Source organism: Petaurus breviceps, unplaced genomic scaffold (assembly GCF_028583685.1).
Source record: "Petaurus breviceps papuanus isolate PSGF00001 unplaced genomic scaffold, PetGlider_PUasm1.0 180, whole genome shotgun sequence".
NCBI classification, from domain to species: Eukaryota; Metazoa; Chordata; class Mammalia; order Diprotodontia; family Petauridae; genus Petaurus; species Petaurus breviceps.
In genome coordinates, this window is record NW_027185782.1 from 5,832,543 (window position 1) to 5,856,540 (window position 23,998).

Here is a 23,998-nt window from a genome sequence, read left to right on the forward strand (position 1 = left end):
GAATTATGCCCAAAGGGCTATAAATACTTTCATACCCTTTGATCCAGCAATACCACTCCTAGGGTTATATCCCAAAGAGATCATAGAAATGGGAGAAAGACCCATATGTACAAAAATGTTTATAGCAGCTCTTTTTGTTGTGGCAAAGAATTGGAAATTAAGGGGGTGCCCATCAATTGGGGAATAGCTGAACAAGTTGTGGTATATGCATGTTATGGAATACTATTGCGCCATAAGAAACGGGGAGCAGGCAGTCTTCATATTTACCTGGAGAGGCTTAAAAGAACTGATGCTGAGTGAGAAGAGTAGAACCAGGAGGAATGTGTACACAATTACAGACACAACGTATGTGTGATGACCAACTTTGATAGACTGGACTCTTCTCAACAATACAGGGATATAAGTCAATCCCAAAAGACGCATGATGGAGAGAAAAACGTGCATCCAGAGAAAGAACTAGAAAGAACCAAATTTATATCCAGGTGGAAGCAAAATACCTGATCTTTTTCGTTCTCTTATTTGATTTTATGTCCTCTTTACCATTTTTCATTCCAGCTGGTACAATCCATCCTTATAACCTGACCATAGTATAATGTGAAAGTATTTACAGATCCTATACTTGATAATAAGCCGCCATGGCAGGGAGGAGGGAAGGGAGGGGGACAAAATGTGAAATTCAAAGAATTGTGGAATTGAATCCTGTAAACTAAAAGGAATCAAACAAATTAATAAATTAAAGTTTAAAAAAAATAAAGAGGAGATGAGTGGGTAACAGTAAACATGAAAAACATTGGGGAATTGAAAAGATCAGAAAATGTTGGAGAGAACATTCTTCTTGGGGAGATGATTGAAAATAGAGGACTGAAGGCACAGCCAATTTTCTTCTTCTAGCTATTAAATTCTAGTTTCCAGGAAGCCAGGGACAGTGAAAATCCCACCTTCTACTGAAAGCCTTTCCCTATCCCTCTTAATCCAAATGCTCTCCTTCTTTCTATTATTTGCTATTTATTTTGTAGATAGTGTGTTTTGTACATAGTTATTTGTTGTTTCCATCTTTATATTGTGAGCTTCTCAAGGGCAGGAAATGTTTTTTACATTTCTTTGTATCCACAGCACTAGTGCCTGGCACTTTCTGAATGCTTATTGCCTGACCTATTAGTAGTTGTATAACCTTTCCAGATAGGATTATACAATGATATGGTGATATTTTTAGATTTGAAAGAAACAGAGATTATCTAGCCTCACCACTTTATGAAGATCGAGAAACTGAGGTCCAGAAGTGACAGATCCTTGATGACAGAGGTGACTATACAGAGCACATAGTATGCACATTTAATAATTACTCATTGACTGACTAAGAGGGGGACAAAATACTCCAACAAAGATCCCTACAGGTTTGTAGTCTTTAAAGAATGTAGCAAGAGGTGTTTCTGTGCCATCTTCTATAACAGAGGGCAAAGCAAGCATCAGTCTTATCCAAAAGGCAATGCCAAACCAAGTATAGGCCACCTAGGGTGTGAATATGGTAGTCAGTGAGAATCCTTGGCTAGGATAGGCAATGTGGGTTTAGGAAAGGAAAAGTTCACCCAAAGGAAAACAACTCTACAGTTGAAAAAGACCTTAAAGTACAAATAGATTATCAGAACTGGGAAAGACCATAGGACATACAATGTCCTTTGAACACAGAATGCCTGATCTACCTCATCCAATACCCTCATTTTAAAAGGAAACTGAGATCAGATGGGAGAGGAAAATTACTTATCAAAAGTTACAAAATTCTTGTTCATCCTTTCTTCTTGAAGAGGACCAATGACATCATGAGAATGATTTCTTGACTTGTCCATGAACTGGATTCAAGTGACTCAGAGTTGCACAAAGTCCTCAACCTCACTATCTCCTCTAGAGTCATCAAAGTCCAGTGGCAAGAAAAAAATCAAGATGACTTGAGATGGCCCAGAATGCTTTGGTGACCTTGGCCTTTCTAAATTTTTTTTTTTAAAGCAGTCGGGGTTAAGTAACTTGCTCAAGGTTACACGGACAGTTGTTTCTGGGTGGGTGCTAAGTGTCTGAACCCAGGATTCGATCTCCAGGTCTTCTCAACACTGGAGACGGTGCTCTTACTCGCTGTACTACCTGGCCACCCCTTGGCCTTTCTAAATTAAGGTCTTTCCCAGGTCTCAGTTTGTCTGAAGAAAATCCCATTTCATGACTAAGAGCTAGATAAAAATTAAGACAAAAGATGGCCTAATTTACCACCATAAAAATATCACTCTGGGAGGGGAAGATCATTAAAGTTTTTGGCCAGAACAGAAAACATTTGCTATTTACACTCATTCTAAGGCATCAAAAACACAAAAATGAGCCACAGAGGCTTGGGAGTTATTATTGGCCATTCCACAAAAATCAGAGTGGTTTGGGTTTAAAGACAATCAAGTATCTCCAATTTGAAACACAATGGGCCTTTTAAAAACCTGTTTTTTCAGAGATATATTTCCAGAAATAATAAATAAGAACTGCACAGGACAAAAAGTAAATTGTCCCAGCTTTAGTGGAAAAATGAATCAAGGACAAAGCTAAGATTACAATTGAGATCATCGGACTCAGTCTATTGCAATATGTTGGAACCATGAAGTCCAACAACCATACTCATAAAAAAGTGATTTTGATTTTTCTTATCCAGAACACCTGAGAATTCCTGTTCATCTTCAACTGGCATAGAGACCCTCAAACCTCTTTCCCAGTCCTTCCCTAGCCTCTGTATAATAGCCTGAGTCTGAGTCATTCTCACAACTTTCTGTTTGACAGTGGAATTCTAATCCTCCCCCAATCTCCTATTTTCTCATCCTATGTTTACTTGTAGGAAATAATCTTACATACTGCATTAACTTTTATAGGGGAAAGAATCCTTCCTTGATCCCTTCCTACTCTAGCCACATACTACGAGTCAGACCTCTCCCAGCTTTGTAGAGTCAGAATGCTTTTATGTCAAGAATTAACCATGATCCTAGTCTCAATCTTTGGGAACAAGACAGGAGAGTTTCTCTCCTTCTAGGCATCACAATGGGAATCCAATATGTGTTCCTGGTCAAAGAACCTTCTTGGACTCCAAAATAGGTTTATTTAAGACCATTGGTTTTCATTGGGGTTTGTTTTTTGCTATCATAATAACAGCTAAGATTTCTTTGGTGATTTAAGTTTACCAGACATTTCCACCAACATATATTAAAACACAGTAAAAAAAAAAACACCATGCAATATATGGGTAAGTACCTCTCCATTTCATGGTATCAGAGCATAGGAGGGAATCGAATTGGGTCAGCTAAGTGGTACAATGGATAGAGCACAGGTCCTGGAGTCAGGAGGACTTGAGTTAAAATCTGGCCTCAGACACTTACTATCTGTGTGATGTTGGGCAAGTCACTTAACTCCAAATACCAAAAGAAAGAAAGAAAAGAAGGAAGGAAGGAAGGAAGGAAGGAAGGAAGGAAGGAAGGAAGGGAGGGAGGGAAGGAGGGAGGAAGGGAGAAAGAGAAAGAAAGAAAGAAAGAAAGAAAGAAAGAAAGAAAGAAAGAAAGAAAGAAAGAAAGAAAGAAAGAAAGAAAGAAAGAAAGAAAGAAAGAAAGAAAGGAAGAAAGGAAGGAAGGAAGGAAGGAAGGAAGGAAGAAAGAAAGGAAGGAAGGAAGGAAGGAAGAAAGAAAGAAAGAAAGAGAAAGAAAGAAAGAAAGAAAGAAAGAAAGAAAGAAAGAAAGAAAGAAAGAAAGAAAGAAAGAAAGAAAGAAAGAAAAAGAAAGAAAGAAAAACCCAAGGGAATCCAATTGCTGAAAGTCATACAGGTAGTCAGTAGCAACGCTGACTCTGGCTATTTCCTCCACATTTTCCCCACCCTTACATCCTTGGACAATGGTAGTCTCTGAACTTTTAAGTAGACCCAAGGCTGGATTAGACTGACCTGAAATCTGGGCTAGATTGTACCATGATTTGGATTTTGTTGGGTTTTGCATGATCTTTATGGATTTCTGAGAAAGAAAGAGGTACCTCTTGCCCTTGCCTCCCCTCCTTTCACATTGCCTCCCCTTCCCTCATAGCACTTACTGGGCATCACCAAGAAGCTACATTTGACTGATCTTGCTTCTGTCCTAGATTATTGTAAGAAAGCAAGACACCAGGTATCTCTCAAAGAAAAGGTACAGAACTGACCTCAGGTTTGGGGAGTGATGTCTCAGTGAGGCACAAGTAGACTATCTCTTCCAATCCAGAGCTAATGGCTTCCCTGGGGGCAGTAGCAGGTAGGGGAATATTTGTTATTACTGGAATCCTCACAGCTCTTCATTAGCATATTATACAATTGGCTTTCCATTTCTGGAAAATCTCATGCTCCCTATAGGTCAACAGGGAGCCCTAGAAGAAAACTTTCTAACAATGAGAAGTGTCTAACAATGGAATTGGCTGTCTTACGTGATAGTAAGTTACTCAAAGCTGGTGATTTTCAAGAGAACGTTAGGGGACTATTTATGTGGATTACTGTAGACAATCATCATGATTTGAATGGGGCTTGAGCTAGATATACTCTGAAGTCCCTTTGGATTTTTACTATGAAGAATCTAAAGATCTATGCATTAACTTCCCTATAAAGTAATGAGGTATCTTTACTGCAAGTGCCCTAACAGAATCAAGGATTATTGATATAGGACAGTATAAATAGATTCTTCCCTTAACATGGTGGTTGATAACTGAGATTTCTTCCGTGTTTGAGTTGTGTGCTTCATCAGGCAATGAATTCCCTTCTACTAGATATCATCAAGCTTAGGATAAATGCATACTTCTTTTGTATAAATTGACCTGGATTTGGAGACAGATGAACTTCGTTTATATTCTAGTTCTGCTGCTTATTGATTCTGAGCAAGATACTTCTATACTTTGGGCTTATATATGTATACTTTGATAAATTTCCTTATTAGTGTAATGAGATAAATGACTGAGTCATCTTCCCAGAATTATATCCTATAATCTAAAAGGGATTCCAATTTAAGTATATGTTGGATTAGATAACTTTTTATGTCTCTTCCAGTTCTGAGTATATACATGTAGCCTGTTCTGCCAATTATACATCTAATTTTAGTGCCAGTGACTCATTTAGTTCTCTAGGTAAGTATTGACCAGAGTCATCAAACATGTGGCCAACAGAATACATGTATCCAATAATACTCCAAAATATGGCCCGAACCAAATTTAAAGGTAAATTGGAAATATTTAACAAAATAAATAAAAATACAATAAAACATAGATAATATTAGGATCTGTAGGCACGTTTTAGTAGACCTCATTCCTATTTGAATGTGGCGCTAAGAATCTTTACCATCCTCTATATTCTTCTTAGATAGAAGTGGTAGGTGCCACTTCTTCTAATGGGATCATGCCCTATTAACATCCATATCTCATTTCCTTCCATAGTCTAATTTCTGGACAACAAATGAAAACCAGTCACCCAAGTTTTCAAAGGTCTCATATTTACATATGTAGAAATATTTCTCTTTTCTTTTTTGATGAGTTTTCTTTTTTAAAGTTAACTTATTTATTTTTAGTTTTCAACATTCACTTCCATAAGTTTTAAATTTTCTCCCCTTCCCTCCACTCTTCCCTCCATAAGATGTCATGCAATCTGATATAGGCTGTACACATACATTCCCATTAAACATACTTTCACATTAGTCATGTTGTATAGAAGAACCAAAATGAATAGGAGGAACCATGAGAAAGAAAAAACAAAACAAAACAAAATTTAAAAGTGCTTTGCTCAGCTTTCAAACTCCATAGTTCTTTCCCTGGATGTGGATAGCATTTTCCATCATTAGTCCATTGGAAGTTTTAGGTTCTTGCATTGCTGAGAAGGGCTAAGTCTATCAAAGTCAGTCATTGCACACTGTCACTGTTACTGTGCACAATGTTCTTCTGGTTCTGCTCATTTCACTCAGAATCAGTTCATATAAGTCTTTCCAGGTTTTTCCAAAGTCCGCCTTTTCATCATTCCTTATAACACAATAGTCTTCCATTACATTCATACACCACAACTTGCTCAACCATTCCCCAATTGATGGGTAACCCCTCAATTTTCAGTTCTTTGTCACCACAAAAAGAGCTGCTATAAAGATCTTTGTACATGTGGGCTCTTTTCCCATTTTTATTATCTCTTTGGGATGCAGCCCTAGAAGTGGTATTGGGTCAAAGGTTTTGCACATTTTTATGGTTCTTTGGGCATAGTTCCAAATTGTCCTCCAGAATGGTTGGGTCAGCTCACAACTTGTAGACATATTTCTTAACTCTGTGCTTTAAGGAGTAACATGGCGAGGCTGCTGTCTTATTGCAAGGAACCATACTCAAGAGAAAAGTGAGGAAGTGGGGTTATTACATATGAAAATTCATAGACCCAGTTTCAGTAGCTCTATTGTGGAAAGGGTATTAAGACAGCCAGTCAAAAACCATTTATTATACACTTACTGTGTACTTGGCAGTATGGTAGGATACAAAGACAAAACTGAATCAATCCCTGCTCTCAAGAAAATTACATTCTACCAAAAATGTACATATTTGAGAATATATAGAATAAATACAAGGTAGTTTAAAGAGGGTGGGCAGTAGAATTTAATAAGAACCAGAAAAAGTTTCATGTAGATGGTGGTGTATAAATTCCTCTAGCAGGAGGTAAGTCATTCTATGAATTAGAGGTGAGGAAGGAGTGCATTTGAGGCATGGGGGAGTGTGTAAGGGAGCACTATATGAGGCACACTTTGGTTACAACATCACATGCAGGAATTGCATGCATATGAAAATATACAATTAGGCTGAAAAGACAAGTTAGGGTCCAAGAACTTGAAGGATTTAAAAGTTAAACATGGGAATTTAATTTTTTTCCCTAGAATTAAAAGGAAGCCAGTGGAGTTTAATGACTGAAAGTGACATGGTTAAGTCTGCACTTAAGAAAAATCATTTCAACCACTATATGGAGGGCGCATGGTAATTGGTTGTTGTCCTCTGTTCTCAAAGAAAACCCTCCTCCCAGTCTCCAAAGTTCATAACCCCAGCATTATACTAGACTACTCACTTTTCCATGAAGTTTTATTGCTTTTTGGTAAAGGGAAGACAATGTTGGTGATGAGAAGGTCATGAGATGCACAAGTCTTCAGTAATAAGTGACCATTGCTGTTGCTGTTTCCAACTCCATTCCTTCTTAATACTCCCTGCCAAGTCTGGTAGTCTGAGCCCACTCGCATTAAAGTCACCCAGAATTATAAGCTTGTTCTCTTTTGGTACATTGGTGATAAGGGTCTCTAGGTCTTCATAAAATTTTTCTTTGACCTCATTAGGGTTTATCATGGTAGGAACATAGGTACTGATGATGGTGGCATGACGTTTTCCTGCAAGTGGCAATTACATTGTTATATGAGCCTATCATTTACTTCTTTTGGCAGGCATACCAACTTGTTGACTCAATTAGTTTTACTGTGGCAACTTCAGAAAAACATGTATCCAGCTCTGACTTCAGTAAGCTGGCTTTCATTTGACAGTGTTGTTTCACTCAGGGTTGCTATTTGAATGCTATACCTGGTGAGTTCTCTTGCCACAAGAGCTGTTCGTCTTTCAGGTCTACTGGATTTTGTGCTGTCTATAAGTGTGCATGCATTCCACGTGCTGATGGTGAATAGAATTTTCTTTGCAGATATTTTTGTATATTTTTTTGTGTTTCAACCACAGAGTAGGATTCCCCACCTGCCGCAGTAATCAGACAATTTTTAGGGTACCTTTTCTAGCCCCTTCCTCACACCAGAAGGTGAGCAGTGCGATCCTTAAAGGGCTGCTCAGAAACGCCAGGGGGCTGCCGAATCCCACTGCTGCTTCCTGTTAGAAAAGACCCTCTGGCCTGGGCTCCCTGTGTGCAGGGTTGTGACTACAGTTTCCAGTGTATCTGTACCTGTTGCTTCATCACTTGCCTGTTGCCACAAGACTTTGAGATAGGTGTAATGGTAAAATGGTATGGATGATGTCTTTTGATTCATGCACAAATTGGAGACCATTGTATTAAATTTGTTGAGAGGTTCTAAGTTTTGAACTAAGGTAGTGACTGTATGAGTAGTGAGGAGGTAATGAATGCAAGGGTTTTTGTGGAGGTAGAAATAGCAAGATTTGTGAAACAAATACATAGGTAGGATGAGGAAAGTGAGTAGTCTAGGATAATGCTGTGGTTATGAACTGAGGCTGGAAGGAGGATGGCACTTTTTCTTTTTCTTTTTTGGAGAGGGGAGGCCAGGGCAATTGAGGTTAAGTGACTTGCCCAAGGAAGGTCACATGGCTAGTAAGTGTTAAAAATCTGAGGCCACATTTGAACTCAGCTCCTCCTGACTTCAGGGCTGGTGCTCTATTCACTGTGCACCTAGCCTCCCCAGGCACTTTCAAAAAAAATAGGGCAATTCAGAAAAGAGGGAAATGATACCATAATGAATCGCATTTTGGAAATGTTGAGTTCATAGTATCTGTGGAATCTCTCTTTCTCTCTGTATACATGTAAAATCTGTCTATCTATCTATCTATCTATCTATCTATCTATCTATCTATCTATCTATCTATCTATCTATCTATCTATCATCTATCCATCTCTGGTATCTAATAGACAATTGAATGATATGTGTCTGGATTGCAGGAGAAAGAGCTGAATAAATATGGACCTGGGAGTCATCTCTATAGAATGATAACTGGAAAGTGTTTTTTTTTTCCTTTTTGGAGGGGGGAAAGGCAGGGCAGTTGAGGTTAAGTGACTTGCCCAAGGTCACACAGCTAGTAAGTGTTAAGTCCGAGGACGGATTTGAACTCAGGTCCTCCTGACTCCAGGGCTGGTGCTCTATTCACTGCACCACCTAGCCACCCCTGATAACTGGCAAATTTAAGCAAAATGTAGTTTCTTTCACTCATCTCTCTGGACTTCATCAACTTTATTGTTGTTCTATTTTAGATCATCATGGCAAGTCCTATTCTTTTGGAGTTACCTGAAATAAATACTATTTTTATTTAATCTAACCATTTTCACTTAGTATATGTGCTTTAAATGTGTTTCATTTATGCAGCAAATTATTGTGTTGTGTTTTATTATTCATTTTTGTGTCCTTTTTATTATGGAATATAATTTGTTTGCATTTAGGGTCAAAATGGTTCACTTTGTGTTATATTCCACCACCTACTTAGCAATGATAATAATAAGAGGTAGCTTATATTGTATTTTATTGCTTACAAAGCACTTTACATTTATCTTATTTGATTCTCACAACTTTGAATTTTGTGCTATTATTATTCATATTTTACAGAATAAGAAATAGAGGCTGAAAAAGTTTAAATGACTTGTATAGGTTAACACAGCTAGGAAGTTTCTGAGTGAAGATTTGAACTTAGGTCTTCCTAACCCCAAGGCTAGTATCCTGGCCTGACTTTAGAAAATACTTGGGAGAACACCAGCAAAAGAGATTGATTAACCTGAGTGGTGATTTAATAATGTTTTCCTGATTAATGGGTATGTCAAAGAAGGAATTTGGAAACAATTAATGACTATAAAAAGAGAATAATTATGATGAAATGCAAAAATTGAGGGACAGAGTTAAAGCAGTCCTCAAAGGAAAAACTGTATGTCTGAAAACTGGTGTTAGCAAAATAAGCAAACAAAAGATTAATAAATCTAGTGTACAATTTTAAAAAGAAGAGAATCAATAAATTAACAACTTCAAAATGATCACAGGATTCTAGAAAATTAGAGGAAAGATAGATAAAAGAGAAAAAAACATTAAAATGGTAAAATTAAAAACCTGTATTTTGAAAAGTCTAATATAATTTTTTAAAAGCCCCTCTAGCTAATCTGATTTTTAAGAAAGAAAACAAAGGGCAGCTAGGTGGCACAGAGCACTGGCCCTGGAGTCAAGAGGACCTGAGTTCAAATCTGGCCTCAGACACTTAACACTTACTAGCCATGTGACCTTGGACAAGTCACTAGACCCCAATTGCGTTGCTCTCCAAAAAGCAAAATAAATTTAAATAAATAACCAAACTAAAAATTAACAAGGTAAATTCACATGAGAGAAGGTGAATTCACAACAGAATGCTTTTCTGATAAAAAGAATTATTGGAACTTACTATATGCATTTATATGATAGAAAAAAACAAGAACTTAAAGAAAATGTATGATTATTTCCTCTAAAAAGATAAAACTCCCAGATTAACAGTACATGAGGCCAACATGATAAGCAATCTAATCTCAGAGAGGAAAACTATGCTATAAGAGAAGTACTAAGAGCAGGGGTAGGGGGAACTGGTCTAGATGAATATCTATTAAACACTTAAGGAAAAATGAATAACTATGCTACACAAATTATTCTTAATTATTGAAAAAGAAACATCTTGCCAAATTCCTCTCTTAGGCAAATATGATCCTAATGCCTAAACTAATTAGATATAAAGTAGAGAAAGAGAACTATAGAACAATATCATTAATGAATATTGATGTAAAAACTTCAATTAAATTTTAGCAAAAGAATATAGTATTATAGCCCCCCAAAAACCATTCACTATGACCACAATATCTTATTTCTCTTTGCTTCCTGATCTTTCTCCCTTGTTAACTAAAACTTCTAGAACCTAGATAAGTTCCTGGCTCCATGCTCTCATTTTAAGAAGGACAATGATAATCAGATAATCATTAAGAGGAGGGCAATGGATAATTGATAATGTACCTCTTCAGATACTCATAGGTTGACTTCTGATACCACCACTCAGGAAATCAGCTGTACAAGGATAAGATAAAAGAGTTCTGGCTAGAGAAAATTTTATTTGAAAATTATCTGGGGTTTTAGTGGACTGTGAACCCCATATGAGTCACCAAGAGCATGACAGTCAAAAAAGTCATGACAGGAGTCATACTTTCCACTATGAAGATCATCCCACTGTCCACAGCCATGTCCAGAACACATTTGCAGTTTTGTGTTCAGTTCTAGGTACCACAATTTAGAAAGGACATTGATAATCTAGAGAGGATCCAAAAGAGAACAACCAGGATCATGAAGGATCTATGAATATCAGCTGAAGGAACTAAGGTTTCTTAGCCCAGAGAAGAGGAAACATAGGGGGACATGGTGTAACTATCTTCACTCACTTAAAGGGATGTATATGAGAGAGAAATGGGATTTTTTTCTGCAAGGATTCAGAGGGTAGAATTAGGGCATTGGGTAGAACTTGAAAACAGATATATTTCAACTCAATGTAAAAATTCTTCACAATGATAATTACTCCAGAGTGGAATATACTACCTCAGAAAGTTGAGAGGTCTCCCTTCATAGGGGATCTCCAAAGGATGCCTACCTAGATGCCTGCCTGCTAAGCATGTTATAGAATGGGTTGTTTGTGTGGTACAATTTTCTCATATGTGTCCTTTGAGGTCCCTTCCATCTTTTTATGATTTTACTATTCTAACTGAAGAATGGACAGCCCAAGACAGTGGAGTAAAAGTAGGAACTTGCTTCAATTTCCACTCCAACCACCTCCAATGTCTGTAAAAAAATGACTTTAAACAAATTTTAGAGCTATAGAACTCACAAAGTGACAGGGATAAACAAATATCCCGCTGAAAGCAACCTGGCAGGCTGACAGGAAGGGTCTATCACACTGAGCTGGGAGCCGAGTGCAGTCCTGCATAAGCCACAGGGGCCCAGACCTGAGGTGACCCAGACCAGCAGCACAGACTGATTGAAACAGACTGCAGGAAAGTAAATCACCAGCAGCTGTGGTGTTTTTGAGACTTCTCAACCCAAAAATGCCAAAGAGAAAGTAAAAGGTCAGTGTGGAACTCTGTTAGAAGAGGGGGCGATGGAAGAGTATGGTTCAGCCCCTTTCTCCCCAGGGCAAGAGGTGGTGGTCGCATGGAATGGCTAACTCCAGAGCTCCTGGCCTTCAGATTGTAGGGGGGCCAAGCAACCATTCAGAGGGTAATTGCTCTTGCTTTGAACTGCTTGGACCTGGGTGGCACTCTTGGGTGGTGGTCCTGGGGTGAGGAACATCAGTATGCCAGAGCTTGTGTTGGCTATAGAGAGGGCACCCTCCTCATAGTCCTGACAACAGCTCAGAAAACAGTGAAAACCCCAGCAATTTTGGACACAGCTCTCTCCACTATGGAAGCAGAATTCTACTGTGACAAAGAGCCCAAAAATTGGCTGGCAAGATGAGCAAACAAAGGAAGCTCAATCAGATTCAATAGAATCCCTTTTGGGGGACAAAGAGGATCAAAACATAGAACCAGAAGAAGACAACAAAGTCAAAACTCCATCATCAAAAGCTTCCAAGAAAAAATATGAATTGGTTGCAGGCCATGGAGGAGTTCAAGAAGGATTTTGAAAACCAAGTAAGAAAAGTAGAGGTGGGAGCAGCTATGTGGCGCAGTGAGTAAAGCGCCGGCCCCAGAGTCAGGAGGACCCAAGTTTAGTTCCGGCCTCAGACACTTAACATCCACACAAAAAACTAGCCATGTAACCTTGGGCAAGTTACTTAACCCCTATTGCTCTCCAAAAAGGCAAAAAAAAGGTAGAGGAAAAATTGGGAATAGAAATGAGAATTATGCAAGAAAATTATGAAAAATGAGTCGACAGCCTGACTAGAGAAAATAACACCTTAAAAAATAGACTAACTCAAATGGCAAAAGAGGTCCAAAAAGCCAAAGAGGAGAAGAATGCCTTAAAAAGCTGAACTGGCCAAATGGAAAAGGAATTTCAAAAACTCACTGAAGAGAATAATTCCTCCAAAGTTAGATGGGAGCAAATGGAAGCTAATGACTATGAGAAATCAAGATACTATAAAAGCAGATCCAAACAAATAACAAAATAGAAGGTAATGTGAAATATCTCATTGGAAAACCACTGAACTGGAAAATAGATCCAAGAGAGATAATTTTTAAGTTATTGGACTACCTGAAAGCCATGATAAAAAAAGAACGTAGAAATCATCCTTCAAGAAATTCTCAAGAAAAATTGCCCTGATATTCTAGAACCAGAGGGCAAAATAGAAATGGAAAGAATTCACCAATCACCTCTTGAAAAAGATCCCAAAAAGAAAACTCCTGGGAATATCATAGCCAAATTCCTGAGTTCCTAGATCAAGGCAAAAATGTTACAAGCTGTCAGTGAGAAACAATTTAAGTATGGTGGAAACACTATCAAGATAACACAAGATCTAGCAGATTTTACATTAAGGGACCAAAGGGCTTAGAATATGATATTCTGAAAGTCACAGGGGCTAGGACTGAAACCAAGAATCACCTACCCAGCAAAACTGAGTATAATGCTTCAGGGGGAAATATGGTCATTCAATGAAATAGAGGACTTTCAGGCATTCTTTTTTAATTTTTTAAAAATTATTATTATAAACACCAATTTAAAACAAACAAGCAAGCAAACAAACAAAAACAATCATTCACCATTTGTGAACTAGCTGGCATATGGAGTACCCAGAGTGTTGGAATCAGCAGCTGAAGGAGCTACTCCTGGTCACCTCTTGTGTTTTGAACACGAAAAAACTGAGTGTTCACTCTCAAGCATTCTTGATGAAAAAACCAGAGCTGAACAGAAAATTTAACTTTCAAATACAAAAAGCAAGAGAAGCATGAGAAAGTAAACAGGAAAAAGAAATCATAAGGAACTTGTTAAAATGGAACTATTTACATTCCTACATGGAAAAACGATAATTGTAACCCATGAGACATTTTCAAAGTATGAGGATAGTTGAAGGGAATGTGTGTGTGTGTGTATGTATAGGAGGGTATATGTGTGTATAAATATATATGTGATTGGTTGTATATGTGTGCACATGTATGCACAGACAGAGAGCACAGGATAAGTTGAATTTGAAGGGATGATATCTAAAAAATAAAATTAAGAGGTTAGAGAGGAATATATTGGGAGGAGAAAGGAAGAGATAGAATAGGGTAAATTATCTTATATAAAAGAGGCAAGAGAAAATTGTTACAATGGAGGGGAAGAGCAGGAAGGTGAAAGGGAATGGGTCAACCTTACATTCATTGGATTTGGCTTAAGGAGGGAATAACAGACACACTCAATTGGATATCTAATTTGTTATGGCAATGGGAATCTGAAGAACTTCCCTGCTCCTTGGCCCCTTGATAACCTTAAGTGACTCTGAGAACCTTCCTTGAATTGAAAATATACTCATCCCCCTAATAGGCTGAATGTGGTCACATGGAGCCGGTGGTGGGAGGCTTGTTTTTTAGGAGTGACCATATCTTGTTACTTTGTGATTGAGCAGTGGGTCAAGAGGGTTGTGATCTTCTCTGACCTTGGAGAAGGCTATATATACTCTGATGTGAGGTTTTGTACTTCCCAAAGTAAGCTTTGGGGCTTACTTTGGGAAGAGTTGTGTGATTTGGCCAGATGAGACTCTGGGCAGCCATTGAGCCTCCTGGCTTTGAAAATCCAGATGTTGGTGCTTCCCTCTCTGGTAACTAACTAGATATGGATGTGATGGTCAGACAGCTGGAATCCCTTTCTGCTGATCTGTTTCTATGTATTTTTTTTGGTCTGCTTGTAACTTCTGTTTGTATTCTCTGAAGTTCAGGGTGCTGACATTTTCCTCTGAACTAGGTAAATGATATATGTTTGATTAAAGTAAGATTGTTAACCCTTTTTGAGTTGCTTTCCTTTAGAAAATTAGATATAATAACCTGTGCTAGCAGTCATCCTGGGTATGCTAGGATGCTTGATACTACATTACCCTACAGGAAAGTAGGGGGGGAGGGAATAAGAGGGGGGATAATAGAAGAGAGGGTAGATTGGGGGAGATGGTAGTTAGAAGCACACACTTTTGCAAAGGGACAGAGTCAAAGTGAAAAATAGAATAAGTGGGGGGGCAGGATAGGATGGAGGAAAATATAGTCTTTCACAATATAACTATTATGGAAATGTTTTGCATAACTACACATGTATAGCCTATATTGAATTGCTTGTCTCCCCAGTGGGGGTAGGTAAGGAGGGGAAAAGGGAAAGAATCTGGAAATCAAAGTTTTAAAAACAAATATTAAAAAAATTTTTTTTCATGCAACTGGGAAATAAGATGTACAGGCAATGGGGTATAGAAATCCATCTTGCGGGGCGGCCAAGTAGCACAGCGAGTAAGAGCACTGGCTCCAGTGTCAGGATGACCTGGGGATCGAATCCGGTATCAGACACTTAGCACCACACCCAGAAATAACTGGCCTTGTAACCTTGAGCAAGTTACTTAATCCCGATTGCTTTAAAAAAAAAAAAAAGAAATCCATCTTGCCCTACTAGAAAATTAGGAGGGGTGATGGGGGAGGATATAAGAGAGAACAGATTGGAGGAAGGATTATTCAGTAAGCTCACTGTCTTGGGATGGGGGTAGGGAAAAGACAGAGAGAAAATTTGTAACTCAAAATCTTGTGGAAATGAATGTTGAAAACTAAAACTAAATGAACAAATTGGAAAAAAAAAGAAGAGGAGGGAGAGAATAAGGGAGGGGGAGGGAAAAGGAGATGGCAAAAGAGAAGATTCAAGGACCCTCTCCTTAATCCAAAGAGTTTGGTTAATAGCGATACCAAAGGAATTTATTTATGAGCTTCTTTTGTACTTTTATTCTCCTTCCTATTAAAATTCTTATGAGGGAAAGGCATTAAAAAAGAATGGACAGCCCGAACCCTTCTATCACACCAGATCATTATTCTCTCTCTCTACTGTTGGTTTCACAAGTGAACTTGCCCTACCCATTGTATCTCCTTCTTTATGACAATGCTCAATGGTAATTTATTCTTTGAGCAAATTTGAGATGGTGTTCACTAACTCATCATTTCTAAATATGGTTCTTCCTGTTTCAAAGACCATCTGAACTGGAAAGAATATTTGGGATCTTTTGGTCTAAGTTCTTCACCTTGAATTGAGGTAGAATGTGGAAACAGTGACTTGTCCAAGATCACAAAGGTAGTAATTGTCAGAGAGAGGGAAAGAACCTAGAAATTCTAAGTCAGAGTCAGAGTTCTTTTCAAGGATAACTATATTTTCTTCTCATATTATCTTCTCACTTGTCTTTCCCAGCATAAATACCAACTGCATGGTACCAGGAAACCAAACAGTTCACATAATTTATCTTCCTGGGATTTTCAGAGGAACCAGAGCATCAGGGCCCCTCTTTGGGCTGTTCTTGGGCATGTATTTGGTCATAGTGATTGGAAATCTACTCATAATGTTGGCCTTTGTCTCCGACTCTCACCTCCACATCCCCACTTGCTTCCTCCTCTCCAATCTGTCCTTTGTGGATATCCACCACAGTCCCCAAGATATTGGTGAGCATCTTGACACAAAACAAGGCCATCTCCTATGCTGACTGTCATGCCCAGAGGCTTTTCTTTATGCTTTTGCTGGTTTGGACAAGTTTCTCCTCACTGTTATGACCTATGATCATTTTGTGCCTGTCTGTCACCCTCTATGCTATTCAAGAGTCCTAGGCTGTATGACCTGCTGGTGCTGTTCTCCTGGATAATAAGCCTTCTATATTCCTTTCTTTGCAGTCTGATGGTACCATATTATATTGCCAATGCAATATCCATAGCAGTTGCTATGAATATGCAGATATACTTCCAGGGTTTAATCACAAAATATAATAAATTCACTTCCTCAAAGATGAAACCAAAATATTTATTCAGATACCAAAAAGTCAGTTCCACTACATTAACAAAGAAGCTTATACACATCACCAATGCAGGAAGTGCCACCATCCCCAAGCTTTCCTTTCATTAGGTCTCCCCACCAACAAACTCCTCTAGGCAAAATTCCTTCGTCTTTCACTCATGCTAGGTGCTCTGCCTCAGCTCTGCCTCACTCTCTCTTCCTGCTCCACCTGTTAGGCCAACTCTTCCCACCCTGGGCTCCATGTGACTCAGCTGTGAACTAGGCAAGAGCTCAAAGCAGGTCACATGGACCTATTAAGGAGTAGGGAAGATCTTCAAATTCCCTTAACATTACATTTGATTCCATGGTCTTTCGTGTCCATTAATAGGTCAATGGGAGTTTAGAAGTAACTGGTATCAACATGACTTCACAACAATATAACAGGGATGATACAAAGTAAACACATAAAACAATATCGTAGAGTCGAGGCTTGAGCACAAGCATCTCATCTTTCCCCTCCTCAAACAAATGGGACCCCAAATCCTTTAGGGCAAGGGGTGAAGGTCTCTTCTCCTATAATAATTTCCTGCTGAGATGGGAGGTAGAGCTGTCCCTGCCTCAAGAGGTCCCATTCAAGGCATCAGTTCTTTATCTGGTATCTGGAGCTTGGTCTATGCCAGGTTCAGGGGTGATGTCTCTTGGTCTTGGACAGAGAGTGATGTCCAATTTAAGCAGTCAGTTATCTATAAGTGAAGGGCACTAAGTCTGCAGGAGAAAAATCTAGCAAACAGGTTAAACAAACATAGTCCTAAAAGAATAAGGAGATGATAATCAGAAGGAGGATAAATATAGCATCAGCCATGCTCCTGGAGTCCATGAACCCACTATCATACCCTTATTCATGGTAAAACATATGAGCTAAGGGCACAATTTGGTAATCATTTTCTTCTGAATAAACAACAGTTACAGTGTTTGATCCATTTTTCCAACATATGATTAAACTAATATGACGTCTGTAATCTTGTCTGTGTGCTTCTTTAATCTGAGCTGGGGCTTGGCCAATTTCCTATTCTCCCTGAAGGTGTAATGAACTTAGATACAATGATTCAGGAAGATCTGTAGGGGCAGTTCTTACTTCCCTATTCCATCTAATATTAAGTCCCTTTTCTTGGTACATCTTATATAGTTTGTTAGTTGGAATACCATCTATTCTTTCAAAACCTATCCCTGCTCTTAATAAAGCAGTAAATAATTCTTTCCTTGTTAATGTATTCTGACTTGGAATCCACTGGCTACTTGCTCTTCTCTCTTGAGGAAATTTATTTTTTCCCCATTCCCCTAACTCATCGAACAGTGAAATCTTATCCAGCACCTCTGCAAGAGGGTGCCCTATTTCCCCAATCAGTAGAGTCAGAATAGGTGTTTATAAGCAGGAGGTGCAGATTTCACTATTATATTTCAATGAAGAACCATTAAGGGACTGCTATGATAAAGCATTGGTGTCTCTGAACATCATTGCAATTTTCATTAGCTCTTCCTTTAACTACAGTGTGTCAGTGAATACCAGGGTCTAACTCCCCTAGACCACAAAGAGTCAGTAGGATACTGTTTATTGCATCCCTCAACATCTAAAGCTACCAAATGAGTTCCATTGTTACCTCTTTGAATATGATAATCCCTGAAAGCTTGTTGTACAAAAGGATTCTGGCTAATACCTACAAATTCCAAACAATCTATGTTATCTATTCATACTCCTCTGGTCCCCTTGTCACTGATTCTCATCATCCAAGATATTAGTGATTCTCCAATTGTTGGGGTGAATTGCCTTAAAAATCCGTGACCTCCTGCTGAGTAAAATCCTCAGTTACTTCCTTAAACCCCTAGTTCTCTTGCTTCCTTCATAGTATTTGGGTGGATGTCCACAGTTCTAGAAGCTTCCTCATTTAAATTTGTTTCATTTTCTTCCCAAGTATCTTCCTCCTAGGTGTCTGGGCCCCACTCAGGCCCCACACGTGCAAGGGTTGCATGCACCTTCCTTTTGTTAACTTTTCTCTTCTTTTTCTGAACTAAATTCACAACTGCCTTTTCTTCTAACATCTGATACTTTCTAGCTTGCTCTTCTAAAGGAAGTTCAGACACTGTAGCATAGAAAGCTTCTCAAGCAAGTCAGCTAACTCCTTTTCCAGCAGAACCTTCTCCTCCAGCAATTTGTCTCTGCTTTTACATATAATACGATAACTTGTTAACAATGCCCATCCTCTTCTACACATCTCTGCCATTTCTTTCCATGGTTTCTATTGGTATTCCTTGCAAACATCTTTCTAAAAATATGGGTTCTCCCTTCTGTACCCTCAGTTCCCAGTTTTCACAAAGCTCTGTGCTTTTAGTCCATTTTTTCACCAGGGAGGAATAAGTTAAATTCTCCCATCCCAGGATACCCATACTTTCCCTAGAGCCTTCCTGTCTCCAAGTAGAACTTTTATATTTTGTGATCTTGTTTGTGACACCAAATATATCGCCAATGCGATACCCATAGCAGCTGCTATGTATATGCAGATGTATTGCCAGGGTTGAATCACAATATATAACAAACTCTCCTCCTCAAAGATGACACCAAGATATTTATTCAGATATCAGAAAGCCAATTCCACTATGGTAGCAAAGAAATTTATACACATCACCAATGCAGGAAGTGCCTCCATCCCAAAGCCTTCCCTTCATTAGGCCTCCCCACAAACAAGCTCCCCAAAGCAAAATTTTTCCCTCTCTCACTCATGCTAGCTGCTCTGCCTCAGCTCTTTCCCAGCTTTCCTCAGCTCTGCCTCACTCTACCTCACTCTCTCTTCCTGCTCCACCTCTTCAGCAAGCTCATCCCACCATGGACTCCATGTGACTCAGCTGTAGGCTGGGCCACAGTTCAAAGCAGGTCACATGGGTCTATTAAGGGGCAGGGAAGATCTCCAAATTCCTTTAACATTACACGTGTGTGTAGGTATATATGTATTCACACACACGCATATATAATTATACAATACACAGTTACATGTACAAGTTCTTTTCCTAGGGGTGGATAGCATGTTCTTTCATAGGTCTTTTATGGTTGAATTATATTTGAATGTTATTATATTTGAAATTAGTCATTCACATTTACTCTCCCAACACCTTACTACTATTACTATACACAACATACTCTTGATTCTCTTTGCTTCACTCTTCATTATTTGAAGCAAGTCTTTACATGTTTTTCTAAAATCAATCTGCACATCATTTCTTACAGCACAGTAGCATTCCATCACAATCATATACCGCAGCTTATGATAGGTGTCCCCTCAATTTCCATTTCTTTGCCACCACAGAGTTCTGTTGTGAATATTTTAAAAAAGATAGGTTCTTATCCTTTTTCCCTGATCATCTTGGGGAGCAAACACAGTAGTGTATTGCTGGGTCAAAGGGTATATACAGTTTTATAACCAGGAAAAGGTTTCTATTGGGTAGTGGAGAACTGAGCAGGTTTGTAGACAAAGGCAAAGCATCCAATAAAGAAGAAAAGATTAAAGATGCAAAGGGAAGGTAGATGAGATCAGAAAATAAAAAGCTCAGACAGAAGTCCAGCCAGTTGAAGAAGACTAATTGAACAAGGATTCAGAGAAAAAGGTAGGAAATTGGAACAATGGCAAAGATGGAAGGGCTAGTCTTGGGAATCAAAAAAGTCATTTGTCTTAAGATTCAGTGGAAGGAAAAGAAAGGATTGAGGTATAGGAATTTTGAGGTGTGCAGAAGAAGATTTGAGGGTTATCACTTCAGATGGCCTCAGTTTTTTCAAAGAAATAAACCAGGTAATAGCTAGAAGAGAACTTAGTAATTATACTATCCTAATCCTTCATTTTACAAATAAGGAAATTGGCACCACAAGAAGTTGTGTCTTGCTCGAGGTCACAGAGTTGGCAGAGCCAGGTTTTGAACTCAGGTCTTCTGATTCTAAATCCAGTGCTCCAACTGGGGAAACCAGGAATTTTTGTTGGAGTTAGCACTCAAACTCAGCTATGAATGGAGCTAGGGAAACTAAGACACACAGGTGAATATAGGCTCCCCTCTGTTCCATGCATGGAACACAGCCTGTTTAATGGCTCTGAAGGGAGAGATAGGAACATCATTACAAGTAGGTGAATTTGATTGGAATATAGAAAATGTTGGGGTAGTGATGTGAAATCAGGCCAGGAACATATGTTGGAATTAAATTATGAAGGGTTTTTAAAAGTCATAGGAGATGAAATTTTATCCTAGATAAAATAGGGAGCCAGTGAAGCATCTTAAGTAAAGTTGGGACACTACCAAACATGAAAGCAAGTGGACTTGGCACAGATGTACACATTCAATGTCTCATTGTCACATGGAGTTGAACTTAGTTTCTCATAGAATATGTCATCATAGCTCTAGTTCTTCAAGGTTCAACTAAAGAAAAAGACTTCACCTATGGTAACAGGCAAACCACAGAGAGACTTATCATGACAGCATTGGCCACCATGTGATGATTTTATTTTTAATCACAGCAGCTCATAATGGCCATCTGTTAAGACATGGAGGATCTGGCACTTAGATTCTCAATGATAAAATCCCATATGGATTTTCCCTAATTTCTTCTTCCTTTCCTGGAGCTATAAAGCATTTTGTAGTTTACAAATCACTTTCATATACAAGATTTGATTTGACATGCAAAAAATGTTAGGTAGTCAGGCCAGGTCTTTCAATTCTCATTTTAGAAATAAAAAAATTGAGAGATAAAGATATTAAGTGACTTGGCAAAGGTCACACAACTTGTAAGTGGCAGACTTCAGGCTAAAATTCTGTCACTCCTTATCCAGCATTTTTTTAGCTAGAAAATATCCTAAGGAAGCAAGATGTGTTCAACCAGATGTCATTGTGGTGGAAGCTCCATGAATAGGGGCCATGAAGAAAAGATGAAGGTAATTTATAATGAATGAGCAGAGTGAGCCAGTAACCTTGAGACTGAATCATTAATCAACATTTATTAAGCACCGGCTATGTGTCAGTCACTGTGCTAAATATTAGGGATACAAAATGAGGTGATGACAGTCCTTGAGCTCAAGGTTCACATTATCTAATGGGGGAGGCAACATGCAAACAAATATAAACAAACTACATGCAGTATTAATAGTGCTTAATTCATTATTAATTAATAAATTAAACTAATACATATTACTAATGATTTATAAATCATTAACAAAGGGAAAGGACTAGAATTAAGAGGGGTTGGGAAAAGTTTCCAGTTAAAGATGGGTTCCTTAAAAATTTGGGACTTAAAAAGAAACAAAATAACTTCCAGGTCAACTTGAGTAGAGAGAGCATTCCAGACATGGGGGACAGCCTAAGAAAATACCCAGACTCAAGAAATGTAGTATCTTGTTCATGGAACAGCAAAGAGGTTGGTGTACATGGAGCCAAGAGCATGTGGTAAGGAGTAAGGTATTAGAAGACCGGAAAGGTAGAAAGGGTGTGGGTTATGAAGGGATCTGAATGTCAAATAGAGGGTTTTATATTTGATCTTAGAGGCAATGGGGTATTGGTATTCTGTGGTATTCAGTGGAGTAAGGGTGACAGGGTCAGATCTGTACTTTAGGAAAATCACTGTAGTGACTAAATGGAGGTTAGATTTGAGTGGGGATAGAATGGAAGAATCCAAAATTTCACCACTCAGTGTTTTCCTCAGAAGTACAAGTGTCTTCTTTCAAGAACCAGGACCCAGCCCACATCACTGAGAGGAGGTTATTCTGCTAATGAGCCTCCTAAGGGCATCTTTGATGTCCTTATTCCTTAGTGTGTAGATGAAGGGGTTCAACATGGGGGTGACTACAGAATACATTGCTGAGACAACTGTGCTCTTCCAAGAAGACTGAGTAGCTAAGGAGCTCAAATGTACTCCAAGCCCTGTGCCATAGAATAAGGAAACAACAGAGAGGTGAGATCCACAGGTAGAAAAGGCTTTATACTTACCCTGAGCAGATGGAATTTTCAAAATGGAAGAACAGATCTGACTATAAGAGAAAATGATCCCTGTGAGGGGGAGAATGCCCAGCAGTCCAGTAACAAAATATAGCAAGACATAATTGATGAGAGTGTCTGAACAAGAAAGTTTCAGAACCTCAGCAAGATCACAAAAGAAATGTTGAATTTCATGGTCTGTACAGAAAGGGAGACGTGTTACCATCAGACTGTGAAGAAGGGAGTTTAGAAAACTTACTATCCAGGAAAATAGCACCAGCAGGCCACACAGCCTAGGGCTCATGATGACTGCATAGGATAAAGGGTGACAAATAGCCACAAAACGGTCATAGGCCATTGCAGTGAGAAGGAAATTGTCCAAAGCAATAAAAAACATAAAGAAATACAACTGGGCAAGACAGTGAGCATAGAGGATGGCCTTGTTTTGTGTCAAGATGCTCACCAACATCTTGGGGACTGTGGTGGATACCACGCAGATGTCCACAAAGGACAAGTTGGAAAGGAAGAAGTACATGGGAGTGTGGAGGTGAGAGTCAGAGCCAATGGCCAACATTATGAGCAGGTTTCCAAGCAGTGTCACCAAATACATGCCCAAGAACAGCCCGAAGAGGGGCCCCCGTTGATCTGGTTCCTCAGAAAATCCCAGGAGAATGAATTCAGTGAATTGTGTTTGGTTTCCTGGTACCATGGGGCTGACTTTTCTGCTGAGAAAGAGAAATGAGAAGAACAGACACGAAAATACAGTGATCCTTATATATAAAGTGAAAAGAACTCTGATTCTGACCAGGCTCTGACAAAGAGTTATTAAACTGTCAATGCCCTTTGAACTAGCAATACCACTACTAGGTTTGTTTCCAAAGATAATTAGTGAAAAAGGAGAAAAATGTATTTGTTAAAAAATATTTATAGCAGTTCTCTTTGTAGTGTCAAAGAATTGGAAATTGTGGGGATGCCCATCAGCTGGGAAATGGTTGAATAAGTTGTGGTAGATGATCACTATCTAATAGTACTGTGCTATAAGAAATGATGATCTCAATGATCTTAGAACAACCTAGGATAGATTTGTACTAAATAAAGAAGAGTGAAATGCACAGAACCAAGAGAGCACCGTACACAGTAACAGCATTATTGCTTTATGAACAACTTTGAGCAGCTAAGTCATTTTAAATATTATAAATACCTAGATTAACTACAAAGGACATATGATGGAACATGGCATCTGCATCCAGGGGAAAAAATGAAACATAGAAGTATGTATAGACTGATAT

General features: G+C 38.7%; 1 protein-coding gene and 2 pseudogenes across 1 annotated transcript; 2 read left to right on the plus strand and 1 right to left on the minus strand.

The window, feature by feature from the left end:
- LOC138160297 (ubiquinone biosynthesis protein COQ9, mitochondrial pseudogene) overlaps positions 1–23,998 on the plus strand; it is a 110,384-nt pseudogene that overhangs the window by 27,109 nt on the left and 59,277 nt on the right.
- Positions 16,153–16,838, plus strand: LOC138160164 (olfactory receptor 7A10-like; annotated as a pseudogene).
- On the minus strand, positions 22,480–23,572 carry LOC138160194 (olfactory receptor 7C1-like). The gene has a single exon (XM_069086722.1). The coding sequence runs from the start codon at positions 23,416–23,418 to the stop codon at positions 22,480–22,482; it is 939 nt and encodes a 312-aa protein (XP_068942823.1). The 5' UTR covers positions 23,419–23,572.

Coding starts and splice junctions, on each gene's coding strand:
- LOC138160194 (XM_069086722.1), bottom strand. CDS start 23,418: ATGGTACCAGGAAACCAAACACAATTCACTGAATTCATTCTCCTGGGA.